Source organism: Protopterus annectens, chromosome 3.part1, assembly GCF_019279795.1.
Source record: "Protopterus annectens isolate FY-2018-M chromosome 3.part1, PAN1.0, whole genome shotgun sequence".
Lineage (NCBI taxonomy): Eukaryota > Metazoa > Chordata > Ceratodontiformes > Protopteridae > Protopterus > Protopterus annectens.
This window is the reverse complement of record NC_056732.1, coordinates 980,680,451-980,698,309: the sequence shown is the minus strand read 5'-3', so window position 1 is coordinate 980,698,309 and position 17,859 is coordinate 980,680,451. Positions and strand designations below refer to the sequence as shown.

Below are 17,859 nucleotides of genomic sequence, written 5' to 3'. Positions count from 1 at the left end.
TTGGTGGCTTTTGCAGTTGCCCTCCCCTACTGTATTAAAGTTGGTGGCTTTTGCAGTTGCCCTCCCCTACTGTAAATCTGATCTGGGACACTCTTCCCAGTCCCATCTCTTTAGCTCATACTTTTTTTTTTTTTTTTTTTTTTAATTATAAAGTACACTTTATTCAGCTGCTTATATTTTTCTAATTTGTGTTTCTTCCTACTATTCTGTTTCTTCATCTTGCTTTGCTTTTTCCTGCTACTTGCTGCCTGTTCTCTAAAGTGTTCAACTGCATCTTTTCTGTTGCATTTTTACTGCTTGTTTATAGCCTGTCTAAATTATTAAGTATTATTCTTTACTGTTATTCAAAGCTCTTAGTTTTGGTTTAAGCACTTGGGCTTTAGGCCCTCCCCTTAGCTCCCCCTGGCCTTTCTCCCTCAGATTCTGACAAATATGGATGGACAATTTCAATGGCGGCTGGTGACTTCAAATCACAGGGGGGCTGCAGGAGACGCTGAATGGGCGGGGTCAAAGGGAAGGGGTGTGGTCAACCATAAAGGGGAGGAGCTATGCACAAAAAGTACAGTTTTGTACCTACCATAAATGTAGATGTTCGAGGATCCACATTGCTGCAGTCCTAACTATTGGGTAGTCCGCTGTCCAGTCGGCCCGAATACCAAAGTATATGGCTGACGTCGGTCAGGGCGCATTAGACTGACGTCAGTACGTCAGGGTACTAATGCGCATGACCGACGTCATATCCTCAGTCTTTTCTTGCCCCAGATGTCAGAAGACGCTGAAAAGCTAAGGCCAAAACCAAAAATTCCAAACATACCTGCACCAAAAATATGTACAATATATACAAAATTACCAGAATATAACCTCACCTACACAACCACCATTAAACACAGAGGGGAAGGAGGGAGGGTAAATTGGACTGCAGCAATGTGGATCCTCGAACATCTACATTTATGGTAGATACAAAACTGTACTATGTTCTTCATTCCACATTGCTGCAGTCCTAACTATTGGGTAGAATCCCAAAGCAGAGGTAAGGGAGGCTGGCAAATCATAAGGAAGCAGGAACTGACAACATGCCTTGCAAAATAGCTGTGGCAAAACCAGCCCTAGACTTAGAGTAGAGAGGAAGGTGATAATGCTTAGAGAAAGTATGCACTGAACTCCAAGTAGCTGCCTCCAAAATATCCTTAGTGGCCACCCCCCTTAGAAATGCTGTAGAAGTGGCAGTAGCCCTAGTGGAATGAGGCCTAATTCCAGCTGGAATCTCCTTGCCATGATGGGAATAACAAAATGCAATGCAAAACCCAATCCACCTAGAAATAGTTTGTTTTGACACAGGCTTGCCCTCAACCCAAAGCAAAAGAAACAAACAACTGCTGAGACTGCCTAAAATCCTTAGTCCTGCTCAAATAATAACGCAATTGCCTGTGTACATCTAAAGTGTGCAAAATCTTTTACCCTTTACTTTGGGGATCTGCATAAAAAGTAGGCAAATGAATAGTTTGGTTTAAAGCCACACTAGAAACCACCTTAGGCATAAAGGAAGGATTAGTACGTAAAGATACCCTATCCTTATGAAAAATCAAAAAAGGCTCTACCGCCATAAGGGCCTGCAACTCAGAAACCCTTCTTGCAGAAGTAATGGCCAACAAAAAAGCAGTCTTCCATGACAAATATTTCAATTCAGCAGTAGCCATGAGGCTCAAAAGGTTGTAGAGTAAGTTTCTCCAACACAAAATTGAGATCCCAAGCAGGAGTAGGAGCTCTACGGGGGTCTTATATTCTTTGCCCCTCTAAGAAATTGCTTGAACAAAGGATGCGAAAACAATGGTGGGTCACAATCATAGTGAGCTGAAATTGCTGCAGCATGAATCTTAATGGAAGAGAAAGACAAACCTTTGTCCAATAACTCAGTAAGATATTGAAGAGCCACACTCAAATTAGGCTCAGAAATCTCCAAATTGTTTGCTGCACTCCAAAATAAAAATCTCTTCCATTTTTCTGTACACTTTCCTTGTACTAGGTCTTCTGGCTTCCATAATCACATTTAAAACTTGTTGAGGAAGTTGAGACCTGCTGTCTTTCAAAACAGAATATGCCAGGCTGTTAGATGAAGAGATTGAAGCTTGACATTGAGCAGGTGACCGTCCCTCTGAGACAACAGGTGTGGAATCAAGGGTAAAGGCCATGGAGGCTTCCTTACCAGACTCCTCAGTAATGAGTACCAGTGCTGCCGAGGCCAATCTGGAGCTATTAAAATCATCCTTGGCTTGTCTTGTCTGACCTTTAGAAGCACCTTTGGGAGAAGAGGCAGAGGTGGAAAAGCATACACATGAAGATTTTTCCAACTGAAAGAAAGAGCATCCACTTTCCAAGCTGTGTGATGAAACCTCTTTGTGCAAAACTTTGGCAGCTGGTGGTTTAGTGGAGAAGCGAACAGATCTATGTCTGGAGTTCCCCATGACACTGTCAATTTTTGAAATACATGAAGATCCAGTTTCCACTCGTGGGGATCCATGATTTGTCTGCTTAACACATCTGCTAAGGAGTTCTGTGCTCCCGGCAGAAACCTTGCCTGAAGAGTTAGTTGCAAGCTGAGCGCAGTCTCCCATAAAATCATTGCTTGCCTGCACAATGGGTAAGAATGTGTTCCCCTTGTTTGTTGATGTACCACATGACAGTTGTGTTGTCTGTTAGAATCAACACCTGCCCTGGAAGAAGTAACTCCTTGAAAGCCATTAATGCAAACTGGACTGCTAACATCTCTTTCATGTTGATATGTAGATGCTGTAGTCTGGCAGGCCACTTGTCTTGTATCCACTTTCCATTTAGATGAGCTCCCCAAGCAATGTCTGAGGCATCTGTCGTTAGAATCTGACTCGCCTCTGGCCGGGTCACAGAGAGTCCCTTGTTTAGGTGACATTCCTGAGCCCACCACAAAAATTCCTTTTGAATGCAAGGTATTATTTGAATGACAGTGTCCAAATCCTGGCAGTGCTGTGTCCATACATTTTGAGATACCATTGCAGCTTCCTCATATGCAGTTTGGCATTGGGAAGCACCAGAATACAAGATGCCATGAACCCTAAGGCTTGAAGGACTGTCCTTGCAGTCAGCCCGGACTGAAGAGATAGTTGATGGAAGTAACTGGAAAGATTCTTTTGTTTGTCCGGGGTTAAAAGGCCATCTGGGCTGCTGTATTCAGTCTCACACCCAGAAAGCACATGTCTTGAGAGGGTACTAGACTGGACTTTATTTCGTTCACAGAATACCCTAGGCATCTTAGCACTGCTATGACATAATCCAAATGCTGTAGAAGGTCTTCCTTTTCTTGAGCTAGAATCAGGCAGTCGGCCAAGTAAGGATAGATTCGAATTCCTTTTAGCCTGAAGTAAGCTATCACTGGTGCCAGAACGTTTGTGACTACTCTGGGCAGTGGATAAGCCAAAGGGCAATGCAGAGAACTGATAATGAGAATTTCCAGCTCGAAAACGCAGATACTTCCTGCAACTTAGTCTTATAGGCACATGAAGGTAAGCTTCCTTGAGATCTAAAGTTACCATCCAGTGATCCTTGCCCAGCAGAGGTAAAAGCTGTTGTAACGTCAACATTTTGAACTTGGGAATGTCCAGATAAGTGTTGAGGATAGATAAATCCAAAATTGGCCTCCACGTGTTCCCCTTCTTCGGTACTAGGAACAGGCGAGAATAAAATCCTAGGCCCCTTTCTGGCACAGGAACTGGCTGAATGGCACCTATGTGGAGCAACAGAGAAATTTGCTTGTGAGCCTCTTGTCTTTGTAGAGGAGGAATGTCTGGCATGCCTTTGAAAGGAGGCATGGTATGGAAATAAAACCTGTAACCGTGGTGAATGATATCCAGAACCCATCTGTCTTGGGTAATTAAATTCCAATTTTCTTTGAAAAGAGACAGCCTTCCTCCCAAAGGTGCTGCCAGGCGAGAATGTACTGGCAGCTGAAAAGGCAGGTCATTGGGTCTGCTTACGAAAGGACTGACCCCTGCCCTCACCAGAAGTCTGAGCAGGGGAACTCCCTGTCCTAGGCCTAAAAGAACCTTGAGCTCTGCCCCTACCACGTCTAGACCTACCCCTAGACTGGGAATCATAAGCAGGATAAGTCCATCCCTTAGTAGGCCAATTTCTACTAAACTTGGAGGCTGCACCTGCAAAAATCCTTAACAGTTTGCATAGACTTAGCCTTGTCCTCCATTTTCTTTAAGACTGCTTCCACAGGCGAACCAAACAACACATCAGACTGCAAAGGAGCATCCAAAATCCTTGTTTTAACATGCTCAGCTAAATTCTGATCTCTCAACCAGGCATGCCTACGAAGAACAGAACCAGTGGCAGCCACCCTCGAGGAGGCCTGCACAGCATCAAAACCACATTGCAAGGAATGTTTACCCACCTGTTCAGACACATGAACTAAATCCTGCAACTCTTTACACTCAATACCTTCTGCCAGAGCATCCACCTTAGATTTCAATTGTGAAAGGAGATAATTCTGATATTTTAACATGTGAAACTGACAATTCAACGCCCTCATGGCTAAAGTGGAAGAAGTATACACTTTCTTTCCCCATCTATCCAAAGCCCTTGCCTCTTTATCAGGAGGAACAGGATTTTTAACAACAGAGGCCTTCACACCTTTAGGCCCCTGAGAGACAGTTTCGGGTCTGCCCTAGGACTCTTAAAAGATACTTATGAGCTTCAGGCACCCTATAGTACCTATCCGGTTTAACTGGGGCAGGAGGCAAAGAATCAGGATTGAGGGAAGCCTCTGCAAAAACATCTTCCACCACATTCAGAACAGGAGGTATAGCTAAAGGCCTATGCTGGGGTAAAACAAGAATTCCCTAAGCCTCTTCCTGGAATCAGAGAAATCTTGACCTTCCCATTTAAAATGCTCCCTCATGGAATGCAGAGTCTCTGAAAATGAAAAATCCTCAGGAGGAGAAGCTGAAGGAGTAGAATCATCCACATCAGAATCAGAATAAGGAGGATACTCCTGCAAGTCTTCAGCCGAAGACTCAGAAGCCTCCGAACATTGCTCAAAACTCTCAAACTCAGGTTCCACCCTAGGCCTCTTATTAGGAGGGGGCATAGAACCTCTAATCATACTAATCAAATCCTCTGCCATTTTAAGCATATGTTTCTTAGGCAAAGACCCTGAAGCACTAGGAGAAACCACTGAAGTTAAACTTGGCCTGCCTCTCAAAGAAGCCTTGGAAACAGAAGGGGAGGCTCTAACCACCTTAGGAAGAGAGGGAAGAACAGCCACCTGAGAAGCCCCCTCAGCCTGGCCTACTTCCTGCGAGGATACATCCTGTAACAGTAAAGTCTCTCCCTGAGACTCCAAAGAAACACCTGGCAAAACCTCCGGCTCCACTGAGCCTTCTAAAGATCCGACGTCTGGGACTGTCGGTTCTTCCACTCTAGGCTTTGCTGCTTTGTCCTTGCGCTTTTTGGCCGAAGCGGGCGCCGGAGCCTCCGACGGCATTTTATAATTACAACGCTTCCCAAAAACTAACCTGACACAGTCTAACCTTCTCTTAATAGTGCGTTTGTTAAATCTAGCACAAGAGCGGCATCCAACAACGTCGTGCTCAGGCCCTAAACAAGGTATACACAAAGTATGGTAATCCCTATGAGGTATCTGTTTCCCACAAGAAATACAGTTATTCACTTTTTCTGACATCCGGTTAAATACTGAGGCAAGAAAAAAACAAAATATTCCCCAATGGGGTACTTAGCCAACTTTGATTCGGTCTGAAACTCTGACTTCAGAAACTTTCAGAACGCCAACCTGCACTCGCAAAATTGCTTCTGCATCGGACCATGCGGCAAAAAAGACTGAGGATATGACGTCGGTCATGCGCATTAGTACCCTGACGTACTGACGTCAGTCTAATGCGCCCTGACCGACGCCAGCCATATACTTTGGTATTCGGGCCGACTGGACAGCGGACTACCCAATAGTTAGGACTGCAGCAATGTGGAATGAAGAACATCCACAAAAAAACTAACTTTAATTAAATACGCTGCCCTGGGTGGCAAACCATCATTATGAAAGTCCAATCAAGACAAAAAATAAGTGTAGAAGAATAAAAATATTTCAATGCATTGGCTGCATGACAGCTTACTTAATATCTAGATGGAAACAAAAGGTTGTGAGGCATGAAAAAATAAATTACTTTTTAAATACATTACTGGAATGCCAGTCAAAATCAAGTATAAGAAAAACCAGAAGCACTCAACTCAAACCACTTCTCCTTGCACTGCAGTTCTAATTATAATATATTCAGCTTTATTAAAGTACCAAGCAACATGCTGAAAGTAGAAATCTATGTGATGCCCCACTTGTAAAAATGTTTCTTATCCAAAAAGACCTGCTGCCTGACAACTTGTTTCATGGGAAAACATGATAAAAGTAAAAAATGAAAAGCAAACAAGAAACAAGCTCAAGATACATTGCTTAAAGGATTACTGTACAGGTTATGGACCACACATGATTGGCATTCTGTTTAGTTTACGGGTAAAGCCTGTAGAGATGACTGGAAGTCTCCAACAAGTGTAATGAGCTTTTTTAAAATAATGGAATCCTGTCCTTTAATACCCAAGGCTTATACATTATCTAGTCAAGTATTCTCTGCATGGCAACAACAGAAAGGCTTTCAATGTTGGCAATTCTTTAACAGTATGCTTATTAAAGCTTACTTGCATCTTACGATGTCAGACAAGCTTACCTTATGGTCATTAAAGCATTGCTACTTAAACACAGAGCAACAGGCACTTTGAGTAATAAGCATAAATCAACAGTACAAAATATGACAGAAACCAGACCATTCTGCAAAATCAAGGACAGATGAAAAGCCACTGTAGTACTTATGCAGTGTGTCCTCCCCATCCAAGGTAGATACAACTACTCCTTGCCTTGCTTGGACACATCCAGAGTCACTACATGGGGAGTGGGGTGCAACAAGCATGTCACAATTTGAAATCTCTCTGGCTGACTGTGATGGCCCTGACACATTTGTCATACCTCTCAACTTCAAGAGCAAGAAATCTGGACAAAGCCATACACAGAAGTGGGACAAAGGCACAACAATAAGGACATTTTTAAATATTGCTCTAATAAACTTAGAAAGATAATAGAATAGGTCTTGCATTAGTATGAATTTTCTGAAGGGTATAAAATCTGAAACTCAAATGTCTGTCATTTTCTAACTTCAGTCTTTAGTGATTTGTCACTAATTTGCCAAAAACACAATTTTATGAAAAATGGACCAAAAATGTGATGCAAAAATATAAAATAGACACACAATACAGCTTCTACCTGTCAAAGAAGGGACACTTTAATATTAGTACTGCTACCTTGAGCAGCTGACAAAATAAAAGAATCTACATGCATTTCAAGTAATCTATAACTTTGATTATTACAGTTATTTCTTAATTGTAAACCCTCCATGTTTTCTTCCAAAATTGCTATTTTATGGAGGGATTATTAGGGGAAGAGCAACATTTTGAGCCAAAAATTGGGGACAGTTGAGAGGTTGGCTATGCCTAATTCTATAAAGCAATTTATTTGCATGTACCTCTCAACCTGTTAATGCAGTAAATCTGAACAAGGCCAAATATATTGGGGGCACATATAAACAGTACTAAAAATTGCTCTTGTATAAATTGAGACAGTTGATAGAACGGCTCTTACTTTAACATGCATTTTATGAAGGTTATGAAGTCTGAAACTTATTATTTAGTGACTTCTGGCAAATCATTTAGGAATTAAAACTACAAATTTTATGAACAACAAACCAAAAATAAGAAGCAAAAATCTATTCATTCTTTGAAAATCTGGACAGTTGGGAGGTATAGTTCAGCTGGGCCTGTCTGAGTTTGCTGCCCTTCCCCTGACAAAATAATGGTTGAACTGGAGCCTCTGCAGCCATTCCAATTAACCATTACTTGGCTATTTCACTCCATTTACCATAAACACTAATGTGCATACTGCTTTACTTCAATGATTGGACTTCATTTGAAAGTTTTATTTTGTATTTTACAGCACAAACATTAAGTCATCTGTTAAACAAAGCAATGCAGTCTCACAATGAAAACTTAGCATTAAAACTTCTCTGCCCTTGAAACTCACATTCATTGAAACAGCATTGAAACCCACATTCAAAGAAAATACATTTTGCCAGTGGCAGATAAAGATTAATTTTGGGCTGTTTTGAATCATAGGCCCCTTGCATATGAAACATACATGTGCTCTTTGATACACCTTCCTCATTGTACTAAAATTATATTCCTTGTACAATACAGTACACTTGTTAGAGGGTGTTTTAAATTTGTTTTGAACATTTTTCCAGTAAGCAATGAAACAAAACATATGCACCCATAATGGCAAAACTGCCCAGTTGAGAACATTTATCATAAAAAAGTCTACTCAGACTTCCACAGTCCACCATTATTAGTAAATATACACAATTCTACAGTCCACTATTATTAGTAAATATGCACAATTCCACAGTCCACCATTATCAGTAAATATGCACAATTCTACAGTCCACCATTATCAGTAAATATGCACAATTCTACAGTGCACCTTTATCAGTAAATATGCACAATTCTACAGTCCATATTCAGTGAATTCAGTTCTTGCCATAGCTGTCAACCTTAGCACAAAAACCTGGACGAAGCCAATAATGGGGGAATACAGTCCCAAAAATAGGGACAAATTTAAAATATTCATCTTATAAACTTAGAAAATTGCTAGAAAAAAGGTTGTGCTACTATGTATTCTGAAGAACATGAAGTTTGAAATTCAAATGCCGGTCAATTTTACTGCGGACAGAACAAAAACAATTTTCAGCAGAGACGCAGGGATTAATACTGCAGACACGTCTTTGTAAAATGGCAGGGCATCAGAGCAAATCCACACAAACACAGAGAGGAGATGCAGACTCCACACAGAAGCCACCCCAACCAAGAATCAAACCAGAAAACCTATAGCTGTGAGGCAACAATACTACCACTGCACCATCAAATCTGCAAGGAATTAAGCATTCAGAAACCTGAAGTCTGAAATTCAAATGCCGGTCAATTTTACTGCGGACAGAACAAAAACAATTTTCAGCAGAGACGCAGGAATTAATACTGCAGACACGTCTTTGTAAAATGGCAGGGCACCAGAGGAAATCCACACAAACACAGGGAGGAGATGCAGACTCCACACAGAAACCACCCCAACCAAGAATCAAACCAGAAAACCTACAGCTGTGAGGCAACAATACTACCACTGCACCATCAAATCTGCAAGGAATTAAACATTCAGAAACCTGAAGTCTGAAATTCAAATGCCTGTCAATTTTACTGCGGACAGAATAAAGACAATTTTCAGCAGAGACGTAGGGATTAATACTGCAGACACGTCTTTGTAAAATGGCAGGGCACCAGAGCAAATCCACACAAATACAGGGAGGAGATGCAGACAGAAGCCACCCCAACCAAGAATCAAACCAGAAAACCTATAGTTGTGAGGTAACAATACTATCACTGCACCATCAATTATACAAGGAATTAAACATTCAGAAACCTGAAGTCTGAAATTCAAATGCCTGTCAATTTTACTGCGGACAGAACAAAAACAATTTTCAGCAGGGATTAAAACTGCAGACACGTCTTTGTAAAATGGCAGGGCACCAGAGCAAATCCACACAAACACATGGAGGAGATGCAGACTCCACACAGAAGCCACCCCAACCAAGAATCAAACCAGAAAACCTATAGCTGTGAGGCAACAATACTACCACTGCACCATCAAATACGCAAGGAATTAAACATTCAGAAACCCTTAAGTCTGAAATTCAAATGCCTGTCAATTTTATTTAACATTTTTAATCAGGACAGTCTGACTTGGAACAAATAAACAATTTTCAGCAGAGGCCCAGGAAGAAATAATGCAGACATGTCTTTGTAACATGGGAGGACACAAAAGCAAACCCACACAAACACAGGGAGAAGATACAGACCCCACAAAGAAGGAACCCCAGCCAAGAATCAAACCCAAGAACCTGCAGCTGTGAGGCAACAATGCTACTACTACACCATCAAATATCAAGCATTGCAACATTTACAAACCACAGATATTATGAGGAACAGATCAGATCGAATATGAGGCAAAAATCTGAAATTTTTTTACAAATGGTGGTGGGTAGGGAACTCAAGTCTTTAAGACCTGCATACAGGGTACAGGGTTCAAGCCTGAGGCATTCCCTACCACACCACCATAAGCACCTGGGGCATTTTCACACACACACACACACACACACACACACACACACACACACACACACACACACACACACACACACACACACACACACACACACACACACACACACAAATAAACATTGTAAATTAAAAAGCACAATACACAAACACTCCAGTAAAGCACAAGCACCATACACAAACTCCAGTAAAGCACAAGCACCATACACACACAAATAAACATTGTAAATTAAAAAGCACAAACTCCATACAAATAAACATTGTAAATTAAAAGGCACCTTACCTGAATACATCCAGCTAACGTACATCCTTCCCGCGCAATCCCAATGCTCCATCCCGACGCCGACGAGATCCCTAATGCTCTGTCCCGAGTCCCTGCTGCTCCTCTTGCAGTCCGGACGCGACCCATAATCCTGGCGGGTCTGTGCACTGTAAAAGTGCACAGACGTCTCCTTGTGTCCCCCTATGGGGATGGCCGGACTGCCTTGAGCATGCGCATAGACCGACAGTAGTCCGCGAATTTTGAAAAAATAATTTTTTTTTATTTTTCATTTTTCTTTCTTTCTTTTTTTATTTTTGAGGGGGCTGCAGTCCGGCAGCCCTATGCCACGAGCCGCCCCTGGACAATTTCCTACAGTTTCTCCTGCCAGTCTGGCTGATATGTGCATCCTGAGACAGTGTAACAACTGCCTCATGTACACGGGCAACCATCTACTACTACCACCTAGGAACACAATTTGTGAGAGATGCAATTACATTAGGAAGCTAGAGTCCAAGCTCTCTCCACCTCAAGCCAGTATATCTGGCACCAAAAAGGTTGTCAACACAATCACTACACCTCAAACAACACTCACACCTACACAACACACACCTACATATGCGGAGGACCTCCACATAAACATACCCAAACAAAGGAGACCTCCGAGGCAAAAACACACGTGATCTCCACAGCCCTCCACATCACATACCACGCATGGTCCACACACCTGTGCCTCAGAGCCACTAAGGCTTCACCATAAGCCAACATATTAGTCATAAGAGACTCCAGTGTGAGACACACAGATGTGCCTCTCACCAGGCTGGATAAGGAGAAAGTCACAGTTAGTTGTTTGTTACGTGCCAGAATCCGCCATATCACATACGCACCAAGGTCTTTCAACAACAGGTACTGTAATGACTCTGTCATAGTCCATGTTGTCATGAATGGCTTGAGACGTACCTCTCTGAACTATATGAAGAGAGACATGATTGAGGTCGCTGATTATGTGTCCCAGGCAGGTATGTCTCTAGCCTTAAGCAGCATTCTGCTGTCACACAGAATGATGCCTCAATGCAAACAGAAAATGATTGACTAACAACTGGCTTCATTTCTGGTGTCATTCCAGGGGGATCCAGTATCTGACAGCCTGGGATATGATCAATAGACCATGATGCTTTGCCAGAGATGGCCTGGATCTGTCTCACCTGGGCCTCAGGCTTCTGGCAAAGGCTCTTGCCTCCCCTATAATGCGTTTTTTTAGGAAAAGTGATGAGGTTAAAACTAACAACATATAAAAATTTCAACAAAACACACATTAAAGGTCATGCTGCTAAACGCTAGGAGTCTAAACATGAAACTGCACTCATTGCAAGCATTCCTAACCCTGGAAAATGCTGACATCTGTGCAGTCACAGAAACCTGGTTCAAAGTTGCAGAGAGCACCCCAGCCTTAATTGGTTACTCATCCTGTCATACATTCAGACCCTAAACTGTGGGCAGTAAAGCTAAAGGAGATGGAGTTTCAATACACATTAAAGAAAACAGTGTAAGAAACTTGTGTGGAAGATTTTCAATCCATACATATCTAATCACTGTATATTAATCAGATCTGATAATGGTAGTAGAAATAGCGAACTTAAACTCATCCTAAGTCAAAAAGTAATACAAATAATACAAATATATATCATTTGAAATATTGTACAGAATTACTAAGTATTCAAAAGTAATTCAAGCAGGGTAGGCAGTTTGTTTCCAGTCGAAAATCCTTTAAGGACAAAGACAAGTAATCCAAGTATAACAAAAATAACAGAGTAATAGTTTCCTCACAAGCTTTATATATATATATATATATATATATATATATATACACACACACACATATATATATATATATATATATATATATATATATATATATATATACACACACACACACACATATATGTATGTGTAATATATATAAATCTATATACACACACTTATCAGGCAAGGGAGTGATTTATTGTGGTGTAAAACAAAGTGTTATTGGTTGTTGTTGTTGTTTTTCGGCTTTTCCCGGTTAAGGGCCGCCACAGCGGAACTCTGGTCCGCTAATGATTGGCAGTAGATTTTTTTTTACGTGCCAAGTTGCCAGCCCTGACGCACAACCTTTAACGAAGATAGACCCATTCACGCATGTCTCCACACAGAAGATGCTCTAGCTGAGAGTTTTACTTGTGAGACACAAATGCTACCGCAGCACCACCACAGCAGTACAAAACAAAGTGTTATTGGTATACATGTTAAATTCACATCCCCTCCCTCATCAGTGTGACATTCGTGTTAGTCCTGCCCTACTCAGTAGCTGTCATAATAATACAACCCTTATGTACTTTAAACAACATTAATAATGATGTGGTGCCTCTTATTTAACCAGATTATTAAGTAGATTATTAAGTCTGTGATTTTATCCACGACAATATATTACATGGCTGGAAATATAAAAACCTTAGACCATTTGGCAAGCTAAAAATATACATAAATATATACATATACACTTTGCATGTTAAAAAAAAAACAACAGCAAAACACTGAGATACATACTTCCAGGCTGGTCAAACAGTATGACGCACAGGAGACACTCCAGGTGCAGTTAACAATTGACAACCCTGCCTATTCAAATCATAGCTAGCTACTAGCCCCCAAATCTGACTCAGGATGCCCAATCTGCTTATTTGGACCTGTTTGAATCTATCAAGATTCAACCCTTTACCCTGATCCTGGGTGACTAACTTCCCAAACATAGACCGGAAGAACTACTTATGCCAGAACACAAATTTCCGAGAGATTTCTTGATTCTGTCAATGCAAATGCCTTGGAACAGCTAGTCGATACCCCCACAAGAGGTGATAATGTCCTGGTCTTGGTATTAACCAACATGAGTAACCACTGCAGCATCCTTATAGTATCATACGGCCTGGAAAGATCTGACCACAAAGCAATCACTTTCAAAGTCACCATCACCCCCCCCCCCCCCCCACTAGCTAGGATCAGACATAAAAACTTCTCAAAAGCTGATTACAGCCTCCTGAGGTATAAACAGCTTCACACACTTCCTCCCCTTCAGTAGGAACTGCCACCAATATCCAAAACTACACCAAAGCACTATACAAGCAGGGCTAAATCATCCTCCGGAAGGAAGAGTAAACCTGTCTGTTGGACATCTGCAATAAATAAACTCTATAACAAAAGGAAAAAAAACTGCTGTCCAAGACCAAGAAGGCGCAGGTGCCCAATTGGAAGCAATGTCTCAGCCTGAACAAGCAAATAAGAGGACTAGTGAAATCCTCTAAAGCAAACTTCGAGTCCAAATTGGCCACATCTACTATAGACGATCATAAGGCCTTCTTCACATATGTCCGCAACCTCAAAGAAAGCACCCAGATCTGGTGCTCAAGGATACCACATACACAAATGCCGTAGATATAGCAAACTTGCTGGCTGACAGATTTAGCGAAAACTTTACCTCACTGTACCCCCATCAGTAAATCAGGACATCCCCATACCTGCCCCCTTCCTCTTGTATCTAGTAAACAGGTAATCGCTGCTTGTAACTTGTAAAACAGAAAAGCAACAGCTGATATTTGTGCGTGTGTTAAACATTAGCAGCTTTAACCACATGCAAAGTCCCTGAAGACAAAATGTTGTAACAATCAAGTGACCTGAAAAATAACTTGGGGAAAATAAAGCAACTGCTGTTAAGTATGTTTGTATGTGCACGTGTTAACAGAATATTACACATTTTAACCTATTTTATGACTACAACAATGATGTTTCCTAAATATATTGCCTGCCACTGACTCTGTCAGTTAGTCAAAAAGGTAACACTAAGACACTTCTGATACTGGAAAATAGTATGGGCATTTATCAACATCTAAACCAAGATGAAAATCATTGCTATGGGGGGTAAAGGCAATGACAATTGTGTACAACTATGACCTGATGTAGCTTCTGGGACAGAAAGGGCTACCAGAATGCAACATAATACTGCTTACTCAAAATTTGCCACTTTACTAAGATGAACCAGTTCCCTTATGCTGGTTCCTAAACATTACTCATGCATCAACAAGCTTTTACAAACAGTCACTCTTCAAGATGGAAATACTCAGGATACCCAACAAGCACATGAAACAGAAAGCAAGTAAAAAAATGTATGGTAGGTCTATATAAATTAAGAAAATCAAAAAAGCTTTACTTTGCCAAAGCACTTTAAATACAATGAGAGCAACTGAAAAAAATATAAGGTAGGTCTACAAAAATGAGGTAAAGAAAACAAGTAAAACAATCTGTGCTTTGCAAAAAATACTTTAAACGCAACAAACCAAATAGACTTTTAAAATACAGTAATGAGTAAACAAATACTTTACATCTCACCTGGTCATTTGAATCATAGCTTGACTCCTCCTTTAACGTTTTCAGCTTTGTGCTAGTGGCAAAGTTAACCTTACTGTCCAACCGCTCTTGTTTAGTAAGTTCTGATAAACCAATTTCTTCAGTATCATTCTTATCCAATAAATAGCGAAGTAGTGCATTATCTTTCTTTTTAGGGCTTGCTGGCTCCTGTTTTATTGGTATATCAGAACCAGCTGTACTGCTAGATTCCTGATTAAGTTCTTTGCCAGTGGCCTCCGCTGTAAGTTTGGCCAAGTCCAGAGGGGAAGTGCTATCCTGTAGAAGTCTGTGCAAAATTTTATGCTTTTCCTTGAGGGAATTTGCATGTCCTGAAGAGGATGTCACTGCTGCTGACACCACTCCTGAAGAGTCTTTGCTGTTGGGGTCCCCCATGGTGTTTGCCATTGATGAAGGATCCATCTGCTCCGATTTTGTAGTGAGTAGCTGCAACAGCTTTGTGTGGCTTTTGCCATCATGCAGTCTATTCTGGCCCTCAGATCTCTCAACAGTGCTGAAATGATTTAGGTTATCACAGTTATCTTTCTGTTCTACAGAATGGCAGCTGCTCCCCACTTGGCTTGCTGTACTTTCAGGTTGAACATGCTCCAACAACATTCCAAATGAATCTTTTGAGTCAGTACTGCTCATTTTAGCTAATTGAGAAGTATTCACATTTACAGGAGAATTCTGTACACTGCCCATTTTTGGGTCAGGTGAAGCCAAAGATGTCACATGAGGGACCCCGTGACCTTCACTGAGGGCCTGAAGTGCATTAAGAGAAGTGTTGGTATAACTATGGCTATTTCCTGTACTACTGCAAACTCCACCTGGTGAATTTAAGGATCCTGCAGGAGAGAACTGACTGGATGGGAATCGAGGGCTGCCCACCATTACAGGGCTCATACAATGCCTAGGGGACAGCATGGAGCTCTGATGGCCTGGGTTCATCCCAGGGCTGCCTTGTGAGGGACTGCTCATCTTGAGTGCATAGTTACTACCCTGAGAAATGGCTGCTTGCATGCTTGCTGCATTCGTTCCTCCTGAACCAAATGGCCTGCTGTTTGATATCGGTCCCATTACTCCTTGCTCCTTTGGGCCATTCACTGCAAAGTTCATATTGCTGTTTACATTCATATCTTGACCTGGATTCCCAGAAGATAAAACCTGGCTGGCTGGGATGTTACAAGAGACAGGATTAACCGGCTTGATCATTGTTTGACCACCCAGATCTTGGTTTGTTCCACACAAACTTGGTTCTCTGGGATCTCTGCAAAAAAAAAAAAAAAAAAAAGGATAGTGATACTTACTAGCAGTGCCCTCTAATGGCTCAATAAATTGAACTATGGCCAAAGAATTCTAAACACAGTGCAGGCATTTCTCCTGGGAACTAACACAACACAGCTTAAATGACTAGAGAAATGACATATGCACAAATGACAATCAATAATTAAAACAAGATCTGGTTATGTTTACTCATGCTGTAGAATCCTTGGTCTTACAATTCCTTCCCCTCCATCTTCATTGTTTGCGCCACTGGTTTTAGTTTCTTATTAAATCTACATCTTCCTTCTCACATTAACCAGTGTATGAAAAAAAACATTTTTTTTTTGTTTTTAAAAAGAGCTCTGCAGCCTTGCCGACTTCCATGGTGCAGAGGGAAGAAACCCTTACCGAGACCCAAACAACCCATGTTCAGCTAGTGGCATGAGCACTAGAAGGAGAGGGGGGCAGGGAGGATGGCAGTGAGTGGCTGTAACTGATTTTGTTATCCTGGAGGATACATGAAGTTCAAGTCTGCACAACATGCATTGCCAAGTGGCCAGGCTAAGTGCACACAGAAATGCATATATGCTCCTTGGAACTGGCAACACTAGCAGAGCTCTACTGAAATCTTTCAGGGAGTAGGAGTTCATGGGGACAAGGAGTCAACCAGGGTATGGCAGACTGGCTTGTTCCCTACTGCCCAGCTCTTTCCTCTCCAGTGGAGTGAATGCATTGATTAAGTTCTCATGACAGGGAATTAATCCGTCAAAAGGGCTCTCACCTGGGCTGAGGGAACCTGAATATTGCTCTCCTCCACCCAAGAGGCAAATGCGTAAATTGTGCAAAGGAAAGGAAGCTATTGGGCAAGATCTAGTGAACATAAAAAAAAAAAATGTTTGCAGGCTACCACACCGCCTGACATTAATACATATCCCTATACCCTTCCCTCCTAATCAGTCTGAATCTTTTATCAAACATGCATTATATCAAGGACAAAATGAGAAATGCAACACATCAGGACACTAGAAAAATGGCTGAGCATCCGAAAAACACAAGATTTTAGCTACAAATGAGCTACAGCACAACTGCCCATTAATACTGTAAAATATCCCACAGTTCCAAATACATGAAACATAAACCTATTCAAAACACTACTAAAATTCAGGGCAGTAGTTAAAATGATAATGAAAGCATGGTACCAGTATATTAAACAAACCTACAATAAACAAAATGTAAAATAATGTTTAATTACTGAAGAAACACAAGAAACTGAAAGAGACAGGAAAAAAAGGCATATAGTCATAGAACCCTGGTTATTACGACTGGAGCTTTGTGCCAAAATGTAGTCCAAACATTACAACTCTTCCTCTCACAGAAAGCTGTAATGTTTACATATACCCTTTTAATTAATGCATTCTGGAATAGTTTGAATCCTGATGGAGAAAGACATAACTGAACAAATTCACCAACACCAAAGTTAAGTTTAGAAACCATGCAATTTTAAACAGTAGGTAGAGTAAAGTTGTGTATAAAACCTGCTGCAGCACGTTTTTTTCTAAATCTATAGTTCTACTTTAAGTCTTAACATTTTGTTCCTT

General features: G+C 41.2%; 1 protein-coding gene across 2 annotated transcripts in view; it reads right to left on the bottom strand.

Annotated features, from left to right (window-relative positions):
• Positions 1–17,859, bottom strand: part of NCOA2 (nuclear receptor coactivator 2) — a 1,980,807-nt gene that overhangs the window by 882,078 nt on the left and 1,080,870 nt on the right. For both annotated transcript variants that reach the window (XM_044067155.1, XM_044067157.1), the window contains exon 12: positions 14,981–16,265. In XM_044067155.1, the coding sequence (XP_043923090.1) occupies positions 14,981–16,265 (1,285 nt within the window). The remainder of the gene's footprint in view (positions 1–14,980; positions 16,266–17,859) is intronic.